General features: G+C 57.6%; 1 protein-coding gene across 3 annotated transcripts in view; it reads left to right on the top strand.

Annotated features, from left to right (window-relative positions):
- The first annotated feature begins 1,059 nt into the window (after positions 1-1,059).
- Positions 1,060-25,701, top strand: part of RAB40C (RAB40C, member RAS oncogene family) — a 29,016-nt gene continuing 4,374 nt past the window's right edge. Inside the window, exons 1-4 of one of the 3 annotated variants that reach the window (XM_047097900.1) lie at positions 1,060-1,143; positions 1,640-1,863; positions 20,716-20,776; positions 21,275-21,335. In XM_047097900.1, the coding sequence (XP_046953856.1) occupies positions 1,722-1,863; positions 20,716-20,776; positions 21,275-21,335 (264 nt within the window). In that variant the 5' untranslated portion in view covers positions 1,060-1,143; positions 1,640-1,721. Of the gene's footprint in view, positions 1,144-1,464; positions 1,502-1,639; positions 1,864-19,239; positions 20,525-20,715; positions 20,777-21,274; positions 21,336-25,701 lie in introns of those variants that run through there. The other 2 variants (XM_047097899.1, XM_047097901.1) reach the window with 2 other exon arrangements.

The following is a 25,701-nucleotide window of genomic DNA, read 5'->3' as shown; positions in this document are numbered from 1 at the left end:
GTCCTAGATGTTTCTGGACCTTCAACATGACTACAACGTTGCAGTGAAGTTCGTTGACCTCGTTTCTGAGGACTTCTCCAGGCTAAATTACGAGCCTGTCCGACCCCCTCAAGAGAGCTGTTCCCCACGTCCTGGCCCACAAGCGCTGTTGCCAATCTGATGGCTGGAAGGGGAATTATTTTGCTTGAATTTCCATTTTGCAGAGTGAAAATGCGTCTTCACACGTGTTCACAGGTTCTGCATACTTCTTTGCCCATTAAGAAAAATAACCCTTTCTTCTTGTAAACCGCGGGCTGACTTCCTCCTGGAGGCCCCCCAGTCCTGCCCCGGACCGCCACGCCCCTCTCCTCCTGGGACCCCCCCCACCCTGCCTGACTCGCTACGACCTGGTGGGCGGCGCGGCTCCTGCCTCGAGACCCTGGGGGCAGGGCCCGTGCTGCCGTCCTCCCAGGCGCCGAGGTTCGAGAACGTTGGGCATTCGCAGTCGTGCACCGCGACCTAAGGACCACCGGGCCAGGTCGCGGCTCCCCTTACCCTCGCCAGTTCGCCGGAGGGCTCTGAGCGCCTCCGGCGACCCCACCCCCACCGGAGAGGAAGTCCCGCCTCCCAGGCCTCCCCTGAGCGCCGATTGGCCGGACTCGTCCCGCCACGCCCGGGCCCCGCCCCAGCGCGGGGAGGGCGGCTCCCGAGAGCACAGTTCCAGGGGGGCTCTCTGCCCTCGCTGAGGTCTCTGCGGGAGTAGCGACCGCAACTTGTTAGAGGCTTAAGTCCTCCGGGACCCAGCCGCGTCACCTGACCCCCGGGGACGGCCACCATCCTGCTCCCGCTTGTGGGAAGGGGGCGTATGCAAACAATCTGGAGTCCCAAGCTCCTGATTGGTGAGCATGTAGGGAAGGGAGGAAAGCACGGGGTGAGCGGGGCGGGCTTAGAGGGGCCGTGATCGACGTGTGGGCGGACCAGTGGCTCTGGGAGGATAGGCAGCGGTGGCCAATGGCAACGGGGAGGGGGCGGGCGAGGGCCGAGGTGTTGCGAGGGCAGAGAACGGGATTGCTGTTGACTCGGAGGTGCTCTGCGGGAAGCGGCGGGGGCGGTAGAGGTGCTGACGGACGTGCCGGCAAACCAGAGGTTCCGGGAAATACGGAGGTGAGTAGCCAACGGCGACGGCGACCAGGCAAGACGGTCAGCATCTTCGCAACGCTGCGTGGGGAACGGTGGGGGCGGACAGTCGTGACGGACGTGCGTTTGGGCCAATGGCGATGAGAAAATGCCGGCGGGCGACCAATGAGGATGGCGTGGAGGTGGGGCGACAGGAGGCTTCTTGGTGCTGTGTGGGAAACGGTGGAGGGGGGGGGGGGCCGGCGACCGTGACGGACTTGCGCAGGGGCCAATGGGCCTGGGCGGGCGGGCGGGGCGACAGCCAATGGCGGCGCTCGGTCCGGGGGCGGGGCGGCGAGGCAGCTAGTCTCCGTGCGGGAAGCGGCGGGGCGGCGGCAGCGTTGAGGTGAGGCGGGCGGGTGGTGGCGGCGGCGGCGGCGGCGGTGGTGGTGGTGGTGCTGCAGGTGCAGGCGGCGGGGGCGGAGGAGCGGGCGCGGCCCGGGCCTCGCCGGCCGGCCCCACTCACCCGCGCTCCGGCCCGCAGGTCGTTCCGAGGCCTCCTCCCCGCCGTGCTCCCGCGGCCGGCGCCGTGGGCATGCGGGCGCGGCCCGCGCGCGCGTGAGAGGATGGGGACGCAGGGCAGCCCGGTCAAGAGCTACGACTACCTGCTCAAGTTCCTGCTGGTGGGCGACAGCGACGTGGGCAAGGGCGAGATCCTGGAGAGCCTGCAGGACGGCGCGGCCGAGTCTCCGTACGCCTATAGCAACGGTAAGGCCGCGCTCCGGGCCCGTCCGGCCAGCCCGGCCGGCAGTCGCCGGGGCCTGCCTTCTCGCGTCCACGGCGCCCGGACCGACCCCGCGCCGGCGGGGAGCGGGCCTGCGTCCCCGTCTCCTCTTTCTTCCCCGGAGGAGGCCCCCGGCGGCGCCGCGGCAGCCGGAGTCGGAGCTCTCGGCGGCTTGGCACTTGCTCATCGGCCTGAGGCCTTCGTGGGGGCTGCGCGCTAGACGGGCGGCCACGACTTGGCGGCGAGCGGCCTGGTGGCTGCGGGCCCCCGCGGGGCCGGCAGTGCCCTGAGAGGGGCTGTGAAAGTGGGGGCCAGGATGTAGGTGCGGGGGCTTCTGTGCGGCGCACAGCCCGTGAGCAGGTGTGCCAGGGGTGGCCGGGCCGCTCCCGTGACCCCGCGGCTGCGCCCGGGGAACCGGCGCCGGTGCTGGAAGGACATGCCCCGCTCTCAACGCTAGTGGCTGCGCGGCTGAAATACGCAGCACATACGCGTCCCCTGCGAAGGCAGTTAACACGGCCCAGTGCAGCGGTGGGGCCGGTGCCCACTCTGTGCTGGGGCCCGTCCCAAGCCACGTGGACTTGGGGTCCCTTTAGAGGAACCAGGAGAGCCGCTTGGGAACGTCAGCACCCAGGTTTTGCAAGGACCTCTGTGCTCCCGCAAGTAGTTTTATCTAATTTTACCTCTTCAGGTCTTTGTTCTCCACGCCCTTTGTTGCTTTGTTTCTTGGACTCTGGTCGGTCCTGTCAGACTGCTCTGAGCGTTTGCTGTTTGCTAAATTGCTCGCCTACAGGCGGCTGGCGGCGTGGACGCTGTTTTTCCCAACCTTTCGTTTTAGGACTTGTCAAGGTTGTTGGATCACCTGGACCGGCTGCACGCCCTTCCTGCTGGGACGGCCTCGGTGGTAGGCAGCCGCCGCCTCGCCTCCCGGAGCATGTGTTCTCAGCCCCTCTCAGAGGAGGTCCCTCGAAGGGCAAGAAGGGAGCAGCCCTGGGTGTGTTGTGGGTGAGGCAGGGGCCCCACTGGGGCCTTAGCGCGCCCCGTCACGGGCTCCTGCCACCTCGACGGTCGCGTCGCGGTGCCGGTCAGAGGTGTCCTTCCTGACAGTGAGGGGTTGGCTGCCTTTCCAGGGGGAGCCGCGCTCCCCGGGGGCCGGTGGTGCGCGTTTACAAGAGCGCGAGGGGCCCTGGCTTCACCAGGGGCAGCAGTGTTTTCCTGGAACCTGGGTCTGTGCCTTTGAGGCCTAGCTCAGCCTGCCGGCAGCTACTCCAGTCGGGTGCAGTGAGCACTCAGGGCACACAGAGCCACTAGTCGGAGAGAGGGGTCCCACCTCCTGTCCCCTCTGTCGGGTGGCGGCGGTGGCTGCCCTAGTTCCTGTGGCACGTTGACTGAAGTAGGGCCAGTATTGAGTAGAGCATGGCGACCTGCCTGAGGCCAGGGAGCTGGGCCAGGGGGAGGGCCGTCTTCCAGAAGTGGTGAGGAAAGCCCACCCTTGGAAAGGCCGCATGTGCAGTTAGGGCCAGGGCACACTCACAATTCCCGTCGAGTAGAAAATAGGAAGTGCCAGCCTCTGCGTAGCATCCTCAGGGTTAAGACGTGTGCAACAGGGGAGCGGGTGTTTGTGGTCAGGGCACCAGCTCACGGACCCCGGGGGCCACTGGTCTTTCGCAGAGTGAAGTTGGTGGTTCCGAGAGCGCCTCTTTCTTCTCTGAAGGCTTCTTAAGGGAGACTCTTGAGGGTTTGGGGAGCTCTGGAGCAGCTGGTTCTCGGGTTTCCGTGAGAACGTAAATTCGCTTTTTGGAAGAGTTAATAACGTTGAGGAATTTTTTTTTTAGTGTTTATTTTTGAGGGAGAGAATGAGCGGGGTGGAGGGGCGGAACGGACAGGATCCAAAGCGGGCTCGGTGCTGACAACAGAGAGCCTGATGTGGGGCTTGAATTCACGAACTTCGAGATCCTGACCTGAGCCGAAGCTGGACGAAGCTTAACCAACTGAGCCATCCAGGCTCCCCGGGAATTGTGGTATTTTTGATTCTCTTGCAAGGGATATACGTGCATTTCTTTTTCCCATTCACCGTTGAAAGCCTCCAGCGTCTCTCCCGGTTTCTTTGTGTTCTGCCTGAACGTGCATGGTTCCTGTGACCAGGAGCGGATACCCCATGGCAGGGAAATCCCCACTTCGTGGAGGACGGGTGATCAAAGTCCCTTCCTTGGGCCGACCTGATTCCTCACCTGCATCGAAGTCTCGCCTAGTTTGTTCTTAAGGCAGGTATGTGAGTGCACGTCGTTCTCCTCGGCTTTGCAGACACGGGAGTCATCCAGGTGGCCTTCCCCGTGCTGGCACCCAAAGCGGGGACAGCCGTGTGCGACACTTTGCCTGTGCCCCAGGGAGCCCGCAGCAGGCTCTTGCTCTCTGGCCGGGCCGGGGTGCTCTGTGTGTGCAGGTCTCCGTGGTCTGGAACCGTTCCCTGCAGGAGGTCTCTGTCTCCCCTAAATACGCAGCAGTGGTTGTAGAGGAGGCAGGCGCCGTCTTTGGGGGAGAGGCGTGCTCTGCACAGAGGTCCAGCCGGGCCACCTGCTGGGACATTACGCTCCGGTACCAATGTGTCAACGGGTCTTGGTTGTGAGAGCTGGCTGGAAGGAGGTGCGGGTGTTTCATGAGCAACTTCTACTCCCGAGTGCACCCCGGCTCTGAGTCTGCCCTGGGGGTGTGTGCTGGCCGCCCCCGGAGCCCAGGGACGCCCTTGCTGTGGGTGCACGGGCCCGCTGCCACCTTTCTGAGGGCGGCGAACGTCTTGGCGCCCACAGGTCTTCACAGTGAGGCTCGAGGGCCGACGAGCAAGTGCACTGTGGTCGGTAGGCCCACGTTCTGAAAGACTCACTAGCGGACACGAATCCATCCCGGCCTGTCTGCTTCTCCCGCGGTCAGTGTGGCTGGGAGCTGCTGAGTGTACTTCGAGCCTCGGGCGTGGCTGGCGGGTTAGTAGGAGGAGCGAGGCGTTTGTGACGGGTGTGGACAAAGCCAGGCAAGCGTGATGTCCGCGTGAGCTTCTGGGGCCTGCTGGTTGTTGATGTCTGTGGGAGCGAACGGTGCGTGCCCTGTCCGTGGGGGGAGCAGTCCAGAGCGTCGGCCACAGCCCCTGTCAGCCACCCGCTGGCTAGGCTGGAGCTCACCGTTCCCCCAGCTCCATGGTGCTTCCTTGGACGGTTCTGAACGTCTCTTCCCGCCTGGCTGGAAGTTGGTGTGTGTCCTCAGCGCCAACCCAGGGGAAAGGCTGTGCTGTTTTCCTGAGTCAGGACGGGTCCCGGACGGTATGCCTGTGGTGCGTCATCCGCTGCTTTGTCCCCAGCGTTGGTGTGAGATGTGTACCCAGGAGGCATCAACTGCTGCGTGTCCTGAATGAACAAGCGGCCCGTGTGCAGCGTGTCTGTGTTGACAGAAACTTGCTGTTGTCGCTGGGTCACCGCACAACCCCTTGTAGTCTCTTTTCTTTCTCTGTGTGTGGTTGGTGCTTGTGTCTGGGTTCTGTCCGCTTTCTGGGCGATTTACTAGGCTTTACCTTTCTTCTGTCAGATGCCAGGTTCCAAGAGGGGCGTCGGCCCTGAGTGTGAGGTGTGCCCGGCATGGTCGCAGTGCTGGGCTCCCCCTTGGCTGTCTGTCATCTCGTCCCCTCCGCCACCCTGTGACGGAAGCACCGCCATCGTCCCGTTTTGCAGATGAGGAGCTAAAACTCAGACAAGCCGAGACTCTGCAGCTGTCACAGGCAGCACGGGGCCTGGCACCCGTTGTCTCCCTAGGCGCTGGCTGCCCGACCCCCTTCTCCTGGGCCCTGAGCAGCTGGTTGCTGAGTTCCTGGGTGACACTTCTCTCCAGGCTTTGTCGGCCGGAGTGTGGCCGCTGGGCACCTGGTGCTGATGGGTGTGGGTGCCCTCTTCTCACCACGTGCCCTCCCTGGTCCTGGAGCTGCCTCCCCCACTGCTCCGGGACCTGAGCCCAGTCATTGAGGCCTATTTGTTCTGCCTTCACTGCGTTGTTCCTGCCCTGCCTGCCTCTCTCCTAGCTGTGACCAGCAGAGCAGAGCCCCAGCAGCTCCCAGGGTCAGTGGCTAACCAGGGCAGCAAACCACCAGTTTCCAGCGTATGCGACTCACCTGTGCGGGGCTGGGTTTCTTACCTGTCCCTTTGCCAGAGGCGCTCACCTACGCCGTGTGTGATGTAGAGATCAGCCTACCCCAGCCAGACAGGGCGGCAGGCTGAGAGGGGCAGCGTTCTGTTTCTGCTTCCGGACAAGCTGACTAGGCTGATTTGTAATTTGAACTGGCATGGCCTTGCCTAAATTTTCTTAAAGTGGGTAGGTAGAATATTTTACTTTTTTTAAAATTGTTTATTTTTTGAGAGAGAGAGACGGAGACAGAGAGTGAGCAGGGGAGGGGCGGAGAGAGAGGGAGACACAGAGTCAGAAGCAGGCTCCAGGCTCTGAGCTGTCAGCACAGAGCCTGTTGTGGGGCTTGAACCCATGAACTGTGAGATCATGACCAGAGCCAAAGTTGGACACTCAACCGACTGAGCCACCCAGGCACCCCATAGAATATTTTAAATTTTCAGTTTTTTTTGCCCCCCAACCTGAAGCAGTTTCCATAAGCTCGAGTGGATAACAGAACAGGTGTCTCAGTGACATTGCCCTGTCATGTTGGGTATACGTAATGTCATTGTCCCCACCAACAAGCGTGTGGCTTGGATGATGAACTAAACCGAAGTGTGTTTCAGGGAGGAGACCATGACAGGGAGCAAAGGACGCAGGCAGGAAGGGTCTTTCAGCCACGTCACTTCCTTTTGTAACTGGTAAGGTGCGAATTTGCTGGTCCCTGAAAAGTTGACCACATACCTAGTCTGGGGCCCGTGGCCAGTGAGGAGGAGAAGGGAGAAGGTGGAGTTGCAGCCAGGCCCCCGGGAGTGGGCAGCACCTAGTGTGGGTGTTGGTGGGTCCTGGGGCCACATGGGTCAGGGCGTCGCCGTCAGGCATTTGGAGAAAACAGAGTAAGGTCTCAGTGTCCAGCACCCTGGCTTGGAACAAGGTGGCCCATGAGGCTGGGTTTACTGCCCTGGGCATTCAGGGGAAGGAGGCTGGGACTGTGAGTGCAGATGTCAGAGACCCGGAAGGGGGCCGACTGCGCCAAGGCTGGGTGTATTGGGGCGCCTTTAGGGTGGGAAAGTGGGCCCCTTAAGTCTTTTGGGAGTGAGAGCAAATACAAGTGAACAGAATGAACTTGCACTTTGAGCCAGGGGACACCCGAGGCTTGCTTGTTGTGACTGTGCTCACGTGGACCTGGTAGTGAAGGAGAAGTAGTGAAGTGGCCACAGCGTGCAGTTGTCTCCTGCCAAGACTGGAGCGTTGGGTAGCTCGTCGACTGTGGATGTGTGTCCTTCGGAGGGTAGGGGGGGCCAGGGGAACAGAGGTGACCCGGTAAGCCCGGCACTGACGGATGTGGTGGGGACCCCAGGACACGAGCGGGACGGTGGGGTACCACCTGACAAGCTTTGGCCCTTCATGGTGCTAGGCGTTTATGTCCAGAGGGGTACGGCCCTTTGGCTGGAATGCGTGAGGGGGAGGCGATTTGGGGAGTGATTTGTGCAGGGTGAGCGGCCGGTGCTCAGAAAGACAGGGCTTCGGGATCGCGAGGAGGGAGGGAAGGTCAGGAGTGGTCTAACCAGGAAGGAATGCAGAGGGCCTGGTGTCAGAAGGCCAGCCTCCTGGAAGAGAACGTACCGGCATCTCTCAGCAAGAACAGAGAACGGAAGAAGGCCCGAGTGCTGGCAACAGGCAGACACTTTGCGGATCTTGGAAAGTGTCAGAGTACAGACAGTCAGGAGCTGGGTCATTGCCAACCTGGATCTTCCTGAGCAGCAGTGCCCATCACCCAGGCCGAGCTCGGGTGAGCCCCTGGTCATCAGGTCTGTGCAACACCTCGCTCGGGGGACGGCTAGTGGGTTCGGTGACAGTATCCGGACTTGAAAACACTCCGTACGGCCTTGAGCAACTGAAGGAACAGGGTGGTTTAGTCCTTCCTGGGTCTGATGTCGGCAGTCTTCAGAGTGCCGGAAGATGTCGGGAGCGGAGTCTGATTTCCTTATAGATGCAGTTTGGACAGGGACCAGCTATGTCCCTGAGCACAGATTTCAGCCGAGGTATGGCACGTGGCTTCGCATCACCGTGCGGAGGCTGCCGCACTCGTGTCTGACGTGGCTCTCCCGCGGGAGCCAGAGGTCCTGGGTGCGCGTGCACACTTACAGCTCTCGTGGTCACTGGAGCTGGCAGTGAGCAGGTTCCTGGATAAGTGAGAACAACTTGGTGGTAGTATCATCAGTAGGAGGATCTCCCTCATTTCAAGTCGCTTGGCCAGGGCCACACAGAGTCCTCAGAGGTGGGATTCTAACGAAAAATAATGCATGGAAAGAAGTTTAACTTTATTTTTTTTAATTTTTTTCTTTATTTTATATTTGAGAGAGAGAGAGACAGCGAGACAAAGCCCGAGTGGGTTAGGAGCAGAGGGAGAGGGAGACACAGAATCAGAAGCAGGCTCCAGGCTCTGAGCTGTCAGCACAGAGCCCATGGTGGGGCTTGAGCTCACGAACTGTGAGATCATGACTTGAGCCAAAGTCAGACACTTAACCGACGGAGCCACCCAGGCGCCCTAAGATGTTTAACTTTAAAATTAAGTAAGTATATTGCAAAGTAATTGTGTGAGTATATTACAGAGAAAATCTGGTGACACTCAACATTAAAAATGTGCCGGGGTGTGTATTTTGTGCTGTAAGGGAGTCAGCAACATGTGTTATCCAGAGCCTTAAAGAGCCTTCCCTTTTGACCTAATAATTAGGAATCTTTCCTGAGGGATAATAGGGGACACAACTGAAGAAAATCAAGGCTTTTTTTTTTTTTTTTTTTTTTTTTCTAACGGTCCAGCAGTAGATATATGGTATATTCGTAGAGTGAGGTATTACATAGCCTTTAAAAACGCTGGTTTGGGGGCACCTGGGTGGCTCACTTGGTTAAGTGTCTGACTTTGGCTCAGGTCATGATTTCATGGTTTGTGAGTTCAAGCCCTGCATCAGGCTTTCTCGTGTCAGCACAGAGCCCACTTTGGATCTTCTCTCTTTCTCTCTTGCCCCCCTCCCCAAATAAATAAACATGAAAAAAATATATATATATTTATTTTTAAAAAAAGAAAGAAAGAGGGGCGCCTGGGTGGCTTGGTCAGTTAAGCATCCGACTTCGGCTCAGGTCATGATCTCACGGTCCATGAGTTCGAGCCCCGCATCGGGCTCTGTGCTGACAGCTCAGAGCCTGGAGCCTGTTTCAAATTCTGTGTCTCCCTCTCTCTCTGCTCCTCCCCTGTTCATGTTCTGTCTCTCTCTGTCTCAAAAATAAATAAACGTCAAAAAAAAATTAAAGAAAGAAAGAAAGAAAGGAGGGAGGGAGGGAGGGAGGGAGGGAGGAAGGAAGGAAGGAAGGAAGGAAGGAAGAAAGAAAGAAAGAAAGAAAAAAATGCTGGTTTGGGGTGCCTGGCTGGCTCAGTCAGTTGAGTGTCTGACTCCTGATTTTGGCTCAGGTCTTGATCCCAGGGTTGTGAGATCCAGCCCCGTTTCGGGCTCTGCACTGAGCGTGGAGCCTGTTTGGGATTCTGTGTCTCCCTTTGCCTGCCTCCCTCCTCCCTCCCTCCCTCTCTCTCTGTCTCTCTCTCTCTCTCTCTCTCTCACATAAACAAAACAAACAATGTTCGTTTGGAGGAATGACCAGTGAATATTCAATGAAATGAGGAAATCTCTGATATCTTGTTAAGTGGGCACAGTATGTCTAATTACATAGTGTATAAATGTGTGTCAAATGAGAGAATTGGGCAATGAAATACGAAAAAACATTATGGTGTGTTACCTCTGAATTTTGGGCTTATGAGTAATTTTTGTATTTTTCGTAAGCGTTCTTTATTTTGCCAAGTTTTGTACACAAGGGGTGCTTGCTGTTTATGAAAGCTTTTGCTTTGGTTTGCTCTGCTGTGGGTTTTAAGGCATTAAGGAAAAGCTCTTTCACGGAGACCGGTCCACAGAGTGGCCCAGAGCCCTCCTGAAAGCCAGCATGTAGCCTAGAAAGGCATTTTGAAATTGATTAGGTAACTTCTGCTTCCTTTTCTGTCCTTCCCCCGGCGGCCCCCTGCCTTCTTTCCCCAGCGACAGACTTACTTGCGCCCATAGTGGCAGACCCTGGCCTGTAGAAGGGCAGGCACTAGGAGCTAGTGGGCTGTCCCTGTTCCAGAACGTCTGTGCCCTTGGCATCCAGCTCTGGTCAGTGTTCAGACCCATCTCGTAGGGTGGTTCAGCCCCTGGCGGTCAGAGGGCCTGTTAACCTAAACTCCATACAGGTCCTATCCTGTGGGTTTATCATTTTTTAAAATAAAGTTTATTGAGATCTAATGTACGCGTGATGAGATGTACCCATTTCAAGTGTATAGTTCAAGGAGTTGACCAGTGCGCATACCTACATAACCACTGCCTTACTTGGGGTAGGGAACGTTTCCACTTTGCCTACACATTCTGCCATGGCCCTTGGAAGTCCAGCCTCCAGCCCCCGGCCCCCGAGGGTCTGCTTCCTTTCACTATAAGGTTACTTTTGCCTCTCCAGAACTTCCTGTAAATTGAGTCACGCAAGATGGTCCTTTGCGTTGTTGGTTTTTTCACCTGGCAGGACGTACGTGAGACCGGCCGGGGCGCACACCATAACCGTCTCTCCTGCTCCCGAGCCCTGTTCCTTTGCGCACATAGACCCCAATTCGTTTATCCTTTTACCTGTCAATACACTTCAGAGTATCTCCTGATTTGGGCTGTTGTGAATAATGCCAGTATGAGCGAACGTTCTTGAACAATTCCTTAAAGGTTTTTTAAACATTTGTTTTTGTGGTACATATGCATATTATGTTGGCCGTTTGTACGTGTGTGATTTAGTGGCATGAAACATTCCCAGCTCACATGTCCTTGTGTGAATGTGCCTCTGCGAGTGGGGTTGCTGGGTCACATGTGCACGTGTCTGCCTAATTCATAAGAAATTGCCACACTGTGTCCAAAGCCCTTTGTCATTCTGAATTCCCACCACCAATACTGCTTTACATGCTTGCTGTTGTCAGCATTTTTTTTTTTTCTTATTAATCAAACTACAGGGTATAACCTGTGTACCAAAAGCCTGGATCCATTTAAAATTTGCAGTTCAGGGAGCGTTGACAGGTATGCACACCTGAGAAACCATCGGACACCCGTGGTCTCTGCATCGGCCTGTCTGCTGCCAGATGTGGCAAACTCTGGTTTTCATGTTACAGACTCATTTGTATTTCTGGGGTTTTTCTAGAAGTGGAATCACACAGCACTCTTGTGTGTCTAGATTCTCTTTCTCCGTCTTCATTTCTTTTAAAAGAAAAATTTTTTTAATGTTAATTATTAATTTTTGAGAGAGGCAGACACAGCATGATCAGGGGAGTGGCAGAGAGCGAGGGAGACACAGAATCTGAAGCAGCTCCAGGCTCTGAGCTGTCAGCACAGAGCCCGACGCGGGGCTCGAACTCACGAATTGTGAGATCATGACCTGAGCTCAACTGACTGAGCCCCCCGCCCCCCGCCCCCCGCCCTTCTCTTTCTCCATTTTCTTTGAGATGTAGACGCACATCTCACACCTTTGTGTTGTGTAGCATTCCGCTTGTGAGGACTGCAGTGCGTTGCGTTTATCTCTTCTTCTGCAGTGGACTTTTGAATGGCTTCCGTGTTTGGGTTTTTTCTGAATGGTGTTCCTAGGAACATTCTCATACCTGTTTCTGGTGACTGTATGTATACGTTTCTGTCGGGGATACACTGGTGAGTGGGTTTACCCCAACCTTAAAAGACACCAAACTGTTTTCCATGCGGTCCCGTGGTGGCGGGGTGACAGTTCATCTGCCTTCCTTTTATCCTGTTTCTTTGTAACAGCCTTACAGCACTGGGTCCTAAGGATCACCTTCTGTTACTTCACCACCCCCCAGTGGGTAGGCTTTAGGTTGTTAATAATGCAGTAATTAACCTTTAGTTACTTTTACACAAGGCACTCAGCCCCGTTAGTGCTGTAACACATTATCTTACGGTTAGTTATGTGGTCACAAGTCAGCAGGCAGGACGCTGGGGGTTGGGCTCTCCTTTCTGTGGGCTTTAGGGGAGGTCTGTTTCCTTGCTCATGGGCCCGTCCCGCCCCTGTCTTTGCTGGCCGTGAACCAGTAGCTGCCCCAGCTTCTAGAGACCATCCACATGCCTCGCCCACCTTCCTTTTTCTCCGCCTTCAAAGCGGGGTCAAGTCCCTTTCAGACTTGGAGTCTCTCCTTCAGTTTCATCTCTGACTCCGCCAGGAAAGAGTCCACATCTTTTAGGGCTCCTGACACATCAGACCTCAGGCCCACCTGGATGACCCAGGGCGCTCTCCCTCTCAAAGCCCACAAGTACCCAGGTGCACCTGCAGGGTCCCTTCGCCTTGTGGGATGCGTGTTCACAGGCTCCAGGGATTAGGAGGAGGGCATCCCCAGGGACAGGGAGAGGGCATTATTCTGCCCACCACACCGTCATGAAAAGTTCTCTGTATCTTGTTGGTTTGGTTGGATTTTTATAGGCTGGTGAGAGGGATGCAGGTCTGCGTTTCTGGTAGGTACTGGTGGTCTTAGTTACTGCTGTGGACTGACGTTTGTGTCTCCTGACCCCCCAGGGAATGGTCAGGGGCGGTGCCTTTGGGAAGTGACTCAGTCATGGGGGTGGAGCCTCAGGAGTGGGATCAGTGCCCTTGTAGAAGAGACACCCCCCCCCCCCCCAGGGCTGCCTGGCCCCTCCCGCTGTCCATGAACCAGGAAGCTGGCCCTCACCAGATACAGGCTCTGCTGGGGCCTTGTCTCCAACTTCCAGCCTCCAGAGCCGTGAGAAGTAAATCTCTGTTGTTTATAAACCACCCAGTTTCTGTATTTTGTCACAGTAGCCCGAGCCGACTAAGAAATTACTACAAACATCACCCACTTTGTCAGCAAATAGTTTCTGGGAGTCAGAAGTCTGGTCACAGTGTAGCTGGATGCCCACTGGGTCTCGGGGTCTTTCTCGGGCTGCACTCAGGTGTGGGCCGGGACAGGAAGAATCCTTTTCAAGTTCGTGTTGGCATGAGGCTCGGGTCGGCAGTGCTCACCATCTCGCTTCCCAGCTGCGTGGGGCTGCGCGTGGGCGGCCCGCCCCGTCGAGCCAGCAAGGTGGTCCCATGCAACATGATCGTGGAGGGACGTCCATCACCTCGGCCCCCCTCCCCAGGTCAGTAGCAAGTCTTAGTTCCCACCACCCTCGAGGCGAGGGGCGGGACCCCGGGCCCATGTGAGAGTGCCCGCCACGCTGCCCACCATTGCTTCCTGTCCACTGGGGACGTGTGCAGTTCCCTTGTGGGTCCCCAAGCGTGCCCTGTGCTGCGAGGCACATCTCCTCAGCACAGGCATGTGCCGTGGCCTTCCCCCGGGGGGGGGGGGGGGTGGCGTGAAGGCTGCACACGTACGTGCCGGAGGGCCGCCTGGGCCTGAGGCCGGAGTGTGGGTCCCAGGGCGTTCTGTGTGTCCACCTGCGCCACGGGAAGCTTTTCCCGGTTCTTGGAAGACCAGCATTCCTCTTCTGCTTCCCGGCTATCTTTGGGGACTTGAGGACAGCTCACCTGCCTTCCCTGGGGAGTAACATTTAGGAAACAAGAGCTGCCTGTGCTGGGTTTAGGCGCCCGGTCCTCTTGGAAACACACGCTGGGAGGCGCGGTCCGGGAGCTCCGTGGGTGGTGTCGCTGTGGGAGCGTGCTCGCCCCGAGCGCCGGGGACCCACTCCCGTCAGTGGGCCGCTGCGGTGGGGACAGCCTGCTGGGTTGGCCTCCTCTCCCTCGGGACACCGCTGGCACGTGAGTTTCAAAGGAAGACGTCAATTAGCATTTTGTTTCGTTCTGTTTCGTTCCTTTTTAAATTCCCTTTTATAAATTTCCTCTCACTGTGAGGCATTTAAAAAAATTTATGTTTTATTTATTATTATTATTTTTTTAAGTTTCTTTATTTATTTTGAGGAGGTGGGGGCGGGAGAGGCGGAGAGAAGGAGACAGAGAATCCCAAGCAGGCTCTGTGCTGTCAGCACAAGAGTCGAACGTGGGGCTTGAACCCATGAACCATGAGATCATGACCCGAGGTAAAGTCAGACATTTAACCAACTGAGCCACCCAGATGCCCCTATTTATTTTTGAGAGAGAGAGAGAGAGAGAGACAGTGTGAGTGGGGGGGTAGGGCACAGAGAGAGAGAGAGAGATCGAGAATCCAAAGCAGGTTCCAGGCTCTGAGCTGTCAGCACAGAGCTTGACGCGGGGCTCGAACTCACAGATCACAAGATCATGACCTGAGCCAAAGTCGGACGCTTAACCAACAGAGCCAGCCAGGCCCCCCTTACCGTGACGAATTTTTACAAAGTCTTCCTGTGGGGTGCCTGGCTGGCTCAGTTGGTAGAGCATGTGACTGTTGATCTCAGGGTTGTGAGGTCAAGTGCCACATTGAGCATAAAGTTGACTTAAAAAAAAAAAAAGTCCTCCTGTGGATTTTAATCATGTTGTACAGTAGCTGGATAATTACCCATTTAGTGTTGCCTTTTTTCCATAAAGACTGGACCCTCAGAGGGGCGCCTGGGTGGCTCAGTCGGTTGAGCGTCCGACTTCGGCTCAGGTCACGGTCTCGGGCTCTGTGCTGACAGCTCGGAGCCTGGAGCCTGCTTCAGGTTCTGTGTCTCCCTCTCTCTCTCTGCACCGCTCCTGCTCCTGCTCCTGCTCTGTCTCTCTCTCTCTCAAGATAAATAAACATTAAAGAAAAAAGTCTGGAAGCTCAGAGAGGTCGTGCGACCTACGTGCTGTCTGGGCAGGTGACGAGACACCCTTCCTTGCCCCCTCCCGACAGACGGGTCCGGCAGGCGTGTGGGAAAGGGCCACGCCCAGAGGTCAGCCAGGCTGTGTGCAGGGTCTCCATTCTGAACAGCCCCTGGTCCCTCTCCACAGTGGAAAACTGAGCCGACAATCTCAGTTTCCGCACAGAATCAAGGTGACCGGGCGGGCAGCCGAAGACAGTTGGTTCTTTTTGGTGTGTTCCTCTCACCATGAGTCCCATGTAATTCCTGGTGACGGGGGTCTTCTTGACGACTCTGTGGTCCTGAGTCGGTGCTGACAGGCGCGTGGGCATTGGTGAAGGTCTGAAGGACGGAGCCGAGGCGGAGAGCTTGTGACCTGTTCTGTCGGGTGACTCCTGTCGGGACATCACGCCTCCACTCGGGCCAGCGGCGTGGCTCTTGTGCCACCTTGTCTTGACAGGCTGGCCACGTGGCCACCGACGCCCCACCTGGTGGCAGGCGTCCCACCCCCAAGCGTGAGAGGCCAGGGGCGACAGAGGGTCATGTCCTGCTGGTCGGTGCCGCCCGTGGCCAGCCTTCATCCTGCGCACGCCCACAGCTCTGGTCACAGCACCTGGTGAGGTGGTCTCGGCGGGAGGGGGTGTACCTTGGTGAGTCCCCCAAACCACCCGGGAGGGGGACACTGTCAAAACCTGGCGTTCCTGGGGTGCCTGGGTGGCTCAGTCGGTTAAGCGGCCGACTTCAGCTCAGGTCGTGATCTCACGGTCTGTGAGTTCAAGCCCCGCATCGGGCTCTGTGCTGACAGCTCGGAGCCTGGATCCCGCTTCGGATTCTGTGTCTCCCTCTCTCTGACCCTCCCCTGTTCATGCTCTGTCTCTCCCTGTCTCAAAAAAAATAAATAAAACGTTAAAAAAAAACCAAAAACCTGGCGTTCCCGAAAGTTGAAACCTCATGACCTTTTCTGCACCATTGCTTCCTCCCTCCACCTCCCCTCTCCGACCCGTCTCTTCGAAGAACGCCGCAGTCCTCAGCCCGTGATTACGGTGTTCCTGCCCCTCCAGCCTCTGTTGGTGTTTTCCTGGGGCCGGGAGCTGCTCACCTCGCACTGTCCGGGCTGTTGTCAAGGGCAGGGACTCGAGGCCAGTGACGCAGGGACATGGTGTCGGGGGGGCGGTGGCCGGAGCCATCCTCGGCCCTGGCAGGCCTCGCTGGACCAGGGCTTTGCACACGCCCCCACCGCCCCGAAACGGAGCGGAGTGAGGCTGGTTCCGGGTCACACGCTCTGCCTGCACGCAGAGCCAGATCCCGCAGGCGCAGGCGCGCTGCAAGGTGAAGTGGAGAAGTGCTCGCCCCCTACACCATCTGTGCTCGTGCGCCGTCGTACTAGATGCCGAGGCGGGGGCGGTGAAAACATACCTGGTGCACGTAACACCCGTGTTACGACGGGTGATGTGATTTTTTCCCCCAAAATGGTAAAGAACTTTCGGTAAAATTCCGCACAAGCGAGACACCCGTGGTTCACAAGGTGGTGGCGTCCCTGCCAAGTGTGGTGTGCACGTGGGACACACACGCTGCGCAGGACAGGTCAGGATCTCCGCTCAGAGTGAGGGCCACGGGAACTTCCCGTGTGCAAACACCTGGCCAGGTGTTGGAGCTGTTTTCAGGACTCGGGATGATTCCCTGTACTGCACACTGATCACGTGCATGGCAGTTCACAGCCGGAGTCCCTAGCCTCTGCCTCCTGAGCTTGTGACAGCAAGACATGTCCCCACGGTCTCTAATCGTCTCCCTGGAGGGACCCTCGGTCGCTCTTGCTCCCGGTGCAGCTGTGGTACATCTGGCAGCGATGTGAGCCCCTTTACTTCCTGGAACGATGCCTGGTGCAGAGTAGGAATGTAAACGGTAATTTGTGTCAGGTGAACTGCCACTCCGCTCAGAGACCCCAGTAAAACAATAGAAAAGACAGTCTTAAAAACCTGTGACTCCGTCAGGTGAGAGAGGCTGACAGGTTGGGAAGCAGGTACCACGGCCAGGATGACGTGCAGAAGCCCGAAAGAGGCTGCGAGGCGCCGGCAGGGCCCCCGGGCCCCTCTGAGCTCAGCGCCAGAAGGCAGGGCTAAAAATGGGAGGCGGCTGGGCAGGGGCACCGCAGGTCTGCTCCCGGCGAGGCTCAGGCGTGGTGGAGGGCCGGCCAGCCCTGCCTCTGGTGCTCAGGCGGTGTTCCCATGCTGCCCCGAGGCGGCAGCCAGTTCTCTGCTGGGACAGTCCCAAGTCCAGGAGGAAGGACCTGCACGCCCCCCGAGGCTCCAGGCAGCTCTGCTGGGAGCCCCGGTTCAGTAGAGTCACCGAGCATCCTGCAGCTTCTTAGGGTCTCTCGGGTGGACATCCAGGCGCTGCCCCACTGTGAGGAAAGACAATCTACTAAGTAGTAGTGTTACCTGGGGTACAGAGATACTGGCTCCAAGAACTAGGAACACGGTGTTATTCGAAAGGAGCGTTCAGAGGGCCAGAAAGAGCGTTTAGAAGTTAAACTAGAGAGAGCAGCAGATGGGAAAGCAAACGGGCACAGCCACTCTGGAAAACAGTATGGAGGCTCCTCAAACAATTAAAAACAGAACTGCCCTACGACCCAGCAGTTGCACTACTGGGTGTTTATCCAAGGGGTAAATGAGTCATGATCTCGCTCTTGATGAGTTTGAACCCTGCATGGGGCTCTGTGCTGACACTGCCGAGCCTGCTTGGGATTCATTGTCTCTCTCTCTCTGTCTCTGCGCCTTCCCCACTTGCATTGTCTGTGTCTCTCTCAAAATAAATAAACTAAATAAGAAGGATCGTGAATCAGAACAGCACCTGTCTCCCCTGGGTGCCTCTGGCCACCTGCCCCTGGCCCCTCCTGGCCTCCCAGTGCCCTGTTGTCCATCCAGAGAGTGTTCGTAAGTCCTTGGGCCTGAGACCTGCCCAGGATGACTCCTCCTTGTGTTTGAGCTTCGTGCGTTGAGCGCATGCACTGGGGTGGCTGGGACCCAGCCCGTGAGAGGCCCGGTCGCCCCCGGTGCCCTCGGGCAGCTGTTCCTGCCCCCGCTAGCTGATTCTGTTCTCAGTGGTTGTGCCTGTGCCGTACAAGCCACTCAGCATTTTGAATGAAGCCTCTGGTTATCATGTTTTCCAAGAGACGCTCGGTATTTATGGACTGAGGGGCTGAAGTAGGGGGAGGAGGATTGAAATTCTCCAGCAACAGATCTGGAGACCTGAGACGTGTCCGAGGCGACTCAGCACTGAAGTCTGGTTGGTTCCGGCACAGGTTTACGGCAGGGAGATCCTGCCTTTCTCTTTGTACTCTCGTCTGTGTTTTCTAAGACTCTGAAAAGTACACTGTAAGTTTCTGTCCGGATTCGGGAGGTGGGGATGTGGGGCAGGGCAGTCACGAAGCTGTCTGCTTTCCGCAGGCCCCTCGCACGGGCTGCCCGGTCTTCCTCGGGGATGGGAGGGCATGGCTCCGAGCCGTCCCCGGGCTCTCCTGTGTGGCCTTCCCCGAGAACCCTGTGCTCTGGGAGCCCTCTGACCTAAGCTGGGTGGGCTGTGCAGCAGGAGGGCCCGGGAGCAGAGCGGACCCTCCCTCGGTCTGGCTCCCAGCTCCGAGTGCCCATCTGCGCAGGTCCCGCTGTGCACACGGCCGGGCCTTCAGTGGAGCTGCCGGTGAGCAGAGACTGGAGACCGCCGTGGACGCGCTGCCGCAGTGGGTCGGGTGGAGCGCAGGCGGACAGGTCGGCGGGGTGCCGGGCTGCGCACGGCGCGGTCCGCGTTGATGTCGTCTCCGGGGCCTTTCCTGGGCGCGCCCTCCTCCCTGCAGCTCCCAGCTGGGCTTCCGGGAGTTGCCTCGGGGGGACTTGGCGTCAGGGCGGCCCCTTTCCTGGGAGCCTCAGAGACGTCCTGGGCGGTGTCCAGTCCCCGAGGCCCAAGCCTGCCGGGCTGATCTCCACCCGGAGGAGATGTTGCCCAGAGGATGGGCATCCACACCAACAATCTTTCTGGTCATCTCTGTTTCCCACATTATCCTCCTGTGGTCCATCTCACAGCAGCTGTAGAGCCAGAACCAAAAGGAGGCGAGTTTCGGGTCAAATCTGTGCTGCTTTTTTTGACTGAATTACAGGAGCTTCCTCTGAGGGTCAGGGGAAGGGCAGGTGTCGAGGAAAGATGGTGGGACAGGCCTGAGTTTGCTTCTCCCGAGAAGTGTTTCTGTCACTTGAGAATGTGTACAAGACAGTCTTCTCCCTTTTCTGTGTGTTGTGGTAAAGCGTACGTAGTCGAAGTTTCTAGAAGCACAGTTCAGTGGCAGGAGGCACATCCCCGCTGTTTGGGACCACGACGCCGCCCATCCGCACAGCTCTCCCACGGCCCCAAACGGAAGCTCTGTGGCCCACCCCTCCCCTGCCCCTGGGGACCACCGTCTCCTTCTGTCCCCAGGGGCATCCGCACTGTCTTCCCGTGACAGGCGTTATGTCACTGACCACGGCATCCTCGAGGTCCATCCGCGTCCGAGCGTGTGTCGGAATCTCCTCCCCTTTAAGGTACAGGACTAGTCTGCTGCGTGGACAGACCACATTCTACCCATCCGCCGATGGGCCCATGAGCTCCTCCCGCCTTTTGGCTGCTGTGAATAGTGCTGCAGTGAGCGTGGGTGTGGAAATACATCCGTGTTTGATTCCCTGCTTTCGTTTTTGGTTGTGCACCCAGAAGTGGAATTTCTACATCATAAAGTAATCGTGTTTGATTTTTTGAGGCATCACCTGAGTGTTTTCCGTGTGTCTGCGCCCTTTTCTGTTCCTCCTGGCCGTGCACGACAGTACAGTTTCTCCACATCCTTACCAGTGCCTGTTATTTTCTGTTTGTTCGTTTGTTTGTTTTTCTATAACCGTCTGGTGCGCAGTGACATCTCGTTGTGGTCTGATTTGCATTTTTCCTGATGATGGGTGCTGTTTTCGTGTGCTTATTGGTCATTTCTGTATCTTCTTTGGAGAAATGTCTACCCAAGTCTTTGGACCATTTCTTAATTGGATTTTTTGTCGCTTTTTCGTTGTCGTGTTTCCTTCTCTATTCTGGATATCAGCCCCTCATCAGATACGTGACGTGCAAATATTTTCTCCCATTTTGTGGATTCCATCTTCATTCTGTCGAATGTCTTTTGACGCATGGGAGCTAGGTTTAGGGGCACACTTGGGAGTTCGCCAGGCAGAGGCACAGCGAGGGTAGAGGCACCGGTGCCGGAGTGGGTGTGCCATATGCACAGTGTGAGAACAGCACCTGCATTAAAAATGCCCATTTTCAAGCCCTCTTGGAGGAAGTGTTATGAAAAGACAAGAAATCTGTGAGATATTTAAGGGTTAAAGAGGTGGATGGAAGACAGAGCTTGTGCAAAGTTTCCAGATGGCCCACAAAGCACTAGAAGATGTTACACGTAAGCTAAGTGTCCCTGCTCCTGCCGACTTCTCTTTACACGAAAGCGTGAAAAAATAAAAACTAAAGATATGGCAAGCATAGGTCTTTCAGAAGGCTCTCCAGGGAAATGGCATTTCAGGAATTACTTTCCCCTTAATAATGCTCCCAGCACGCTCCAGTGGCCAGTACCTGGGGACTGTAGTGAGCCCAAGGACCCAGAAGCACACCGAGCCTTCGGGAGGTCGACGACAGGACCTACAGGAAGTAGGTCAGCATGGAGAGGAACCATCCTCCCGCAGCCTCCCTGCCTGCAGCCGGGGCTCTTGGGGCAACACGGGGGTGGCCAGCTCGGGTTGCTGGGCTGGAGCCGCAGGAAGGCTCAGGTGGGGCGGCACACCTCTCGGCCCTGGCGGGCCCGTTCCCAGGCGTCGCCTACAGCTGCCCTCTGCTTCCTGGCAGGCATCGACTACAAGACGACCACTATCCTGCTGGATGGACGGCGGGTCAAGCTGGAACTCTGGTGAGTCAGGCCATGCCAGGCAAGGTGCCTGGGGGCAGGGGCTGTGGCACCTCAGTGTCATTGCACGGTGCCTGAAGTGAGTCAGGAACCCCTAAAGAGACAGGAGGGCGTCCTGGTTTACATTCACGTGCATAGCCGTTTGCACAGACCCCATGTCGGCGTGGGATGGACTTTGCTCCGTGGCGCAGAACCCAAAAGTCCGAGCCCAGCTCCCTTTTCCCGTGGAGACTCATTCCCACAGTGGCCATGGCCCCTCTCCCCTTGCCCTTTACTGGGCTACACATTAAGGAGCATTTTCCAGAACCTCAGTGTGGAGGCGTAAAATCCCACGGCGGGGGGTGGGGGGTGGTTCTCCAGCCCGGCGGGGCAGGGTTCCAGGGAACATAGGCCCATGGGGGTCAGCCAGGGCACGCTGTGGGGGAGGGGGTGGGGTCGGGGGACGCGCGCCTCCCCGGATTCACGCTGTGCGTGCTGCGTCCCCCGTCCCCTGTGTTGCAGGGACACATCGGGCCAGGGCAGGTTCTGCACCATCTTCAGGTCCTACTCCAGGGGCGCGCAGGTAAGCCCAGCATCAGTGCGGATGCTGTTCTCCAGGACAGCCTCCCCGGCTGCTGTGTGTCACTCTTTCTAAGCCAGTCTTGGCGTTTGAACACCTGGCTTCCACTAGGAGTCCAAACGAGGATGTCTTCTGAGTGACGCAGCTTTGGCCATCAGAGCTCCGTGGTGCCAGTCGGCGTCCCGAGCTCTGCGGGAGTGTGCTGGGAGCCTTGGGGAGCCGCTCAGTCACCGGTTCCCTGGGAAGAGGGGGCTGCCCGGGCGGGCTGGCCGGGATCACTGCTGAGGACTTCAGGGACCGAGCATCGGAGCTGCCGCGGAGGGGGCTGCTGCAGGCCCTTAGAGGCAGGGGCGCCTGCCCGTTTGTGTCTGTGCCCCCAGGTTCCCCCAGCGTGCTTGCGTGCTGACTGGGTCTGTGTGGTTCAAGGCTAGGCGAAGGGAAAGTAGCCACACCAACAGAGCTGTGGACTCTCACTGCCGGGTCGGCTTTGTCGGCTTTGATTCAGGGCAGGCCGTGACCCCCCTGCAGAGGAGACCCCTGGAGTCAGAGCTGCCCTGCACCCCAGGCAGGGTCCCCCGTCGGGAGCACCACACACTCGTGCTGGGACCTGGCGCTTGGGCACGTGGCCGGGCCTCTGGCTGTGGGGCACGGGCCACGGGTGGGTCTGCACTCAGCAGGAGCAGGCGCTGCCTGTCACCAGCCCCCCACTCTGGCTCGGGCTTGAGGGGAGTCCCCTGGGCATTTGTTTTGCTTCGTGAGCAGGGACGAATGCCCAGCCACTCCCATGCTACTCTTTCTGGTCCGTGGGACCTGGGAAACCAGAGGGAGATTTCTTCTGTGACAGAGTCGGATGGGGTCTGAGTAGATGTCGACAGGAACACCCAGCCCCAGCCTTTGCTCCAGGGCCTCCTGAGTGGGAGCCTCTCCGGCATGGTGATCGGGAGGAAGACCCCAAACGGGGCCCCCATCTGCTTTCTGCTGAGGTTGGGGTGGAGGACCCCCAGCCTGGGCTGGGGAGCTCCTGTCCTGGGAGCTCTGCCCCTGGAGCGGCCAGCTTGGTCATGTGACCCGTGCACAGGCTACCCCCAGTGCGTGCCCGATGCCTGGGGGGGGGGGGGGGCCTGCAGAGGTGGTGTGCACCCGGCAGGTCCTAAACTGAGCCTAAGCAAGAAAAGACAGAGGGACCTCCGGGCGTGGGTCCCAGCTTTGGGACCCATCAGCTTGAGTGAGCACAGGGAGAGTTCAGGCACGCACGTGTGGTCCACGGGCCGCTTTTGCTTCAAGGCGGGACGGCACGTGTGGCTTCATACATAGGAGACGAGAGGGTTGTCTTCTGACCGCTAGTGTTCGTTGTCAGTGGACCATGGGTCACTGGTGAGTTCCGACGTGTTTCTTTTGCATTTTGCTATTTGCTAACTTTGCTACGATAAACGCATACTACTTTTGTACTAAAACGGAAAATGAAGAGATGGGAGGAGTTACGTTGGGTGTGATGATAAAGGCCCCCTGGGAGATGCTGAGAAAAGACCCGAGAGGCCTCTCTGCTGCCCTGCCTGCTGTGAGTGTGGACGTGGGACAGACCACAGACACCCACCTCTGTGTAGACACTTGAGGACCAAAGCAGCAGCCAGGCCTGCACGTTCGCCAGACTGTACGTTCTGAGGAAGCACATCCTGTTACCCTGTCCACGTTCTCTCCAAAGCGTCCAGCCCAGTCAGTTGTGTATCAGCTGTTGCTTTCGCTTTGCTAGCTCTGGGGGTGCTGGTCGTTTCGGGGCTGGGTGGCCGGCAGCGGGCGCCGAGTCTGGGGTGCTTCTGCCTGTCGTGCTTCTGTCCCGTCCGGTGGTGGCAGTGAGGACGGTGGGGTCTGCATGGTCGGCACCACCTGACTTTGCAGCCGATGATACCGCTGGTGGAGTTTCCTCTCTCCTGTCACTCTCCTACCCCCGGTTAAGGTCAGAGAGGCCTTGCGGGTCCCGTAAGGTCCAGAACACAGAAGCCCCTGGCCAGCCCCTGTGTGTCGTCACCTGCCCCACAGCGGTACTGTCTCGTGGCTCTTGCCACGAGTACCTTTCTGTCCTGCACCACTGGACTGTGGCCCGTGTTTGCTGTTGCTGGGTGCTGAGGTGGCCCTGGGAGGCCGGTGCCTCCCATTGGGGTCCCCTGGAGTCCCAGGGAGGGGACTGGGGGCTAGGAGCAGGGAACATTCTGTTCACTTGAGGGTTTGGGGTCACCTGGATTAGCACTGGGGAGAGCACGGCCAGGCGCTGGTCTGGATAGAGAGGGTTCAGTTCATTCCCGTGAAAAGGGGTTTCCTGTGAAAAATGGTCTCGGGCTCACATTTGCCATTACACGATTGCTGGTGAGGGTACCAGCATGCCACCTGTCACCGCCCAGGTTGGGGGGCATTTGGGCCAGAGACCGTTTGACAGACACCTGCTCCCCATTTTCAGTGCTTGTCTTGCTCTTGGGCAGAAGCCTGGGCGCGTGTTGGGGGCATAGGCAGAGCTCCTTGGGAGCCTTACCGTACAACATGTATCACACGTGCCAAAAACTGACTTCATAAAAAGTGCACCTCTGCACCTCGGTTGGGGTGCTGGTGGCACAGGTACGTACGTTTGTCCAAGCTCATCAAACTGCTCACCCTTAAAATCACTCTGCATCTTCTGAGGGATAAGCGGTAGCTCAGAAATGGACAGAATGAGGACCTGGGCCCCGCACTCCCACCTCTGGGAATCCTGTGGTCCGGGTCACATTGTACGTGCTCAGGCCTTCATCTCGGGTGTTGGTAACCACACAGTAGGTGAAGTCACCTAAGCGCCAACAGCCGCGCTACCTGCTGAGCCTGGCGCGAGGCTCTGGCGTCTGTGGGGCAGGGGGTCCCGGGTGGGGGCTGGGCAGCTTGCACCACATCCCCGTCTGTGTCAGGAATGAGACAGTAAGCGGTTATCCCTGGAGCGATGGGGAGAGCTTCTGTTTGTACCCTGGAGTACCCGCTCATTTAAAAACTCTGAGCGTGTGTTACTTTTATTAATTGAAAAAACAGTGTAGTGAGAATTCATTTGCTCCTCCTCCTGCCTCTTTGGAATGCACGGCCGACTTGGGACCCCTTGGGGTCTTCTGGTAACGAGCAGCCTCGCTTTGGTTTCTCATCGGTGCCACGTGTGCTCGATCCCACCTGTCCTTCCCACACTCATTTTGGTCCCTGCTGCCTGCGATGTGACCAGCTCTGTGTCCTTCCTCCTTGTGATGGACCGCGACTGGGGCAGCCCCAGAAAGATGGTTGTGGGTGCAGGTTGGCGCCAGCTGGGAGGGACAGCCAGGGGTTCCACAACCGCCTAGGGGCGTGGCTGAAGCCTGAGCCCAAGAGATGAGCTTCTGCCTGCTTGTTTGAGCTTTTCAGCCTCACACAGGTGAGCAGGAGCAAGAAGGTGAGTCCCTGTCGAGCCTCCAACACGTGGTTGTGCGTGGAAACTGTTCTCTGTGGGTTGTGGTGTGTTTGTATTTCTGTTTCTAAAAACTGGACGGGGCGCCTGGGGGGCTCAGTCGGTTAAGCGTCCCCCTCTTGCTTCGGCTCAGGTCATGATCTCACTTACGGTTTTGTGGGATCGAGCCCCACGTCGGGCTCTGAGCTGATAGTGGAGTCTGCTTGGGATTCTGTCTCCCTTTCTTTCTGCCCCTCCCCCACCCCCCACTTGTGCTCATTCTCTCTCAAAAAAAAAAAAACTTAAAAGGTCTGCACATCTGTGTCCTTCTCGCAGTCTGCTGTGCACCTCCGTGTCTTACGTTTATACCCACTTGGTACGTCCATACCTTGACTTACTCCAGTCCTGGGACTGCACGTTTAGCTGTATGAACAGGGCTGAGATGAGGTCACTACATGCGCCCTCTGTTATGTCGAAGAAGGGGGGTTTCCAGGGTTGGGGGTCAGGGGCCCCCCACTGCAGCACTAGCCAGAGGCTTTGTTCCTTGTGCCCCAGGCAACAGGGTTAACCCCAGCTGCTCACGGGTCCTGTCCAGTCTCACTCGTGGCACTGCCCCCGCCAGACTGGTGTCTCCGCCCTTGACTTCAAGTGAGTCTGTGCACATCTGTCTCCAGAGAACGTTGCTCCAGGCCTGGCTCTTCCTTCCCTGCCAGGGTCCCTCCCGGCCCAAGAGTGGGGTTTTGAGCTCCACGTCGACAAGATCGAGGGCTACACTTCAGTCTTGCAGGATTTGAAGGACACTTTGTGAGGGGAAAGGCGCATCTGGAGGTGGAGGGTGCCCTGTCCTTTTGATCTCAGCTGCATCGTCCCCGTGTATGACAGAGACACAGGCTGAATGGAGCCTTGATGGGGCAGGATGGGGTGGATCCTGTCTGAGGAGAGGTT

This window comes from Lynx rufus, unplaced genomic scaffold (genome assembly GCF_022079265.1).
Source record: "Lynx rufus isolate CCGP_SWC_20201006 ecotype Redwood Valley unplaced genomic scaffold, mLynRuf1.p SCAF_43, whole genome shotgun sequence".
NCBI lineage: Eukaryota > Metazoa > Chordata > Mammalia > Carnivora > Felidae > Lynx > Lynx rufus.
Note: the sequence above shows the minus strand (reverse complement) of the source record. Positions and strands in the feature narration are given on the sequence as shown.